General features: G+C 41.3%; 1 protein-coding gene across 2 annotated transcripts in view; it reads right to left on the reverse strand.

Annotated features, from left to right (window-relative positions):
- The window catches only part of LOC122342472 (zinc finger protein 384-like), a 5,692-nt gene extending 3,445 nt beyond the window's left edge, over window positions 1-2,247 (reverse strand). For both annotated transcript variants that reach the window (XM_043236295.1, XM_043236294.1), the window contains exons 1-3: window positions 2,160-2,247; window positions 1,491-1,785; window positions 347-469 (exon numbers count right to left, since the gene is read on the reverse strand). In XM_043236295.1, the coding sequence (XP_043092230.1) occupies window positions 347-469; window positions 1,491-1,785; window positions 2,160-2,222 (481 nt within the window). In that variant the 5' untranslated portion in view covers window positions 2,223-2,247. The remainder of the gene's footprint in view (window positions 1-346; window positions 470-1,490; window positions 1,786-2,159) is intronic.
- Window positions 2,248-2,261: the final 14 nt, after the last annotated feature.

Genomic DNA, 2,261 nt, shown 5'->3' on the forward strand with positions numbered 1-2,261 from the left:
TTTTAACTTTTATATCAATCAGAAATCATCTCGAGCAGCCAATATTAAAATGATTTCTGAAGTGACTAAAGTATTGATAAATTCAGCTTTGCATCACAGGAATAAACTAGATTTTATAATAATATTTACATAAACTGTGATAATATACAATATTACTCTTTTCACTGTATTTTTGATCAAATAAATGAAGCCTTGTTGAGCAAAAAAGATCACTTTCGAAAACATTTTCAAATTGAAATTCAGTGGTATCTGCTGTATCCTAAACGTTCACCGTAAGGAAGCGCCTGCAGCATCTTAAAGAAGTGTGTATTTCAGAAGGGCGAGAAGGTGGAGTATAACTCTCTACCTGTGTTAGTTGGGTGTAAAGCGGACACGATCATGGTCGTTGTGGGAGGTCCAGAAACAAAAGACTGCGAGGAGGAAGGAGGAGTGACCAGCGCCCCTTGAGGAGTCGTGATCACTAACCCTGCTGAGAGACAAACACATCCGGTTGACCCACTCTGACACATCACTACAGGAACACACACACAGATATATATTTGTATGCCCACGTTCAGTAATCCCCAACATACAAGGCACATTAAAGGAAGAGAAAGCCATAAAACACATTATTTTATCGTTTATTAAGGTTGCAGTTATTGTGAATATACGAGCGTCGCATGCATGTGTTGCCATTTCATTATATCGGTGCGGTTAATCATTTATATGCTGTTTATCGCCAGTTTACATGCTCTGATGTCCACATATTTACATTTCTGTGGCTAAATATTAAAGACTAAGTGGTCATTTTAATTAAATGTTATTTAGCCATAACTAAACAAGGGTTAGATCCCACAGTAAAGGGTAAAAACAGTCGGCCTCTGCAGGCAACCGTTATAACTGCGTAATGTATTATAAACCATAGTGCTAATATACAATATCTATTTTAACAGTTTTGTTCGATAAAACCATATGGGGACAGACTTACTAACAGCTCGTGAATTGAATATTGTGTACTAAAACCGGCAAAAGAAAAGACGCAATTTTCTGGGCCGATATGATTAGGAACTATACTATAATGATCAAGCCAAACTTCATTAATTATTATGCTGGAATGAGAATATAGTTCCTAATCATATCGGCCCAGAAAATTGCAACTTTTCCTTTTCCGTCGCTCTTGGTTACACAACATGACTAAAGAAGAGTCAAGTTTTAAACAGGAAATATACTGAAACTCTTTGGTGATTTTTGAACGCGATGCTACTGGTCTAATTGGTTTCAATGATCTATGCTAAGCTATGCTAACCGCCAGACCCGGAGATCGGCTGAATGGATTGAAAAACGGTAAAACTCAAACTATTAGTGTCTTGTTCCTTTAAATACACATAAATACACACAGTACACACTCATATTATGTAAAGAAAACTTTTATTTCAGATGCAATTTATCATAATTATTAACTTTACAGCACTATATATATTATTATTTTAACATACAGGTGGAATACCCACCTGCTGTCATGATGCCGGTGGACGGGACAGGCACCACCGTGATGTTCTGGGACGTGTGAGGAGGATGCAGGTGCGCTCCCACGCCGGATATCTGCGGCCCTGCCGTCCCGCTCGCTCCTCCTCCTCCACCCTCCTGCTTGGGCACCCTCCCGACGGCTCCCGTGTCCATGGCGACCGAGCCCGGCACCGTCAGCACCGCCGTGGGGTAGTGCGCCGCGGACGAGTGCGGAAAACCAGCTCCCTTGTCCGGCCCCAGCTGCTCTTTCATCTTATTCAGAAACATGGCGTTCTCAATCTAAACTCGCAGGGGAGGGGGGGGGGATGAATGGAAGAAAAGAAGAAGAAAAAAAAACGAGGGAGGGAAGGGAAGGAGGAAAGAGAAAAGGAGGATGGATTGAGAGATAAACGCAGATGAAGGATGAAGGGGAAGAAGGAGAGAGCAGCGAGGCAAGGGTTACTTTTTCTGGATGCTGATGCAAGGGCTTCCAGTCTGTAACTTTCACATGGATCAGTGCGAGGCTGGTGTTAGCCATCCCGGACTGGTATGCTTGTTTTGACTGTTTTTTTTTTGTTTTTTTTGATTTAACAGATTGTGCTTTATAAGCATGGCGTGTCTGTTAAAGACACAAGGATGTACTGTACAAGAGAGTCCAATAATAAGGTGTCTACCTGTCCTTGCACTGTTGGAACGGGAGACCAAAAGTATGATGAGTTGAAATGGGAATCTTCCATTATTTCTGCAATTGAAAAGCAACATAACTTGTAAAACAC

The sequence above is a fragment of the Puntigrus tetrazona genome, chromosome 4 (genome assembly GCF_018831695.1).
Source record: "Puntigrus tetrazona isolate hp1 chromosome 4, ASM1883169v1, whole genome shotgun sequence".
Classification (NCBI taxonomy): Eukaryota; Metazoa; Chordata; class Actinopteri; order Cypriniformes; family Cyprinidae; genus Puntigrus; species Puntigrus tetrazona.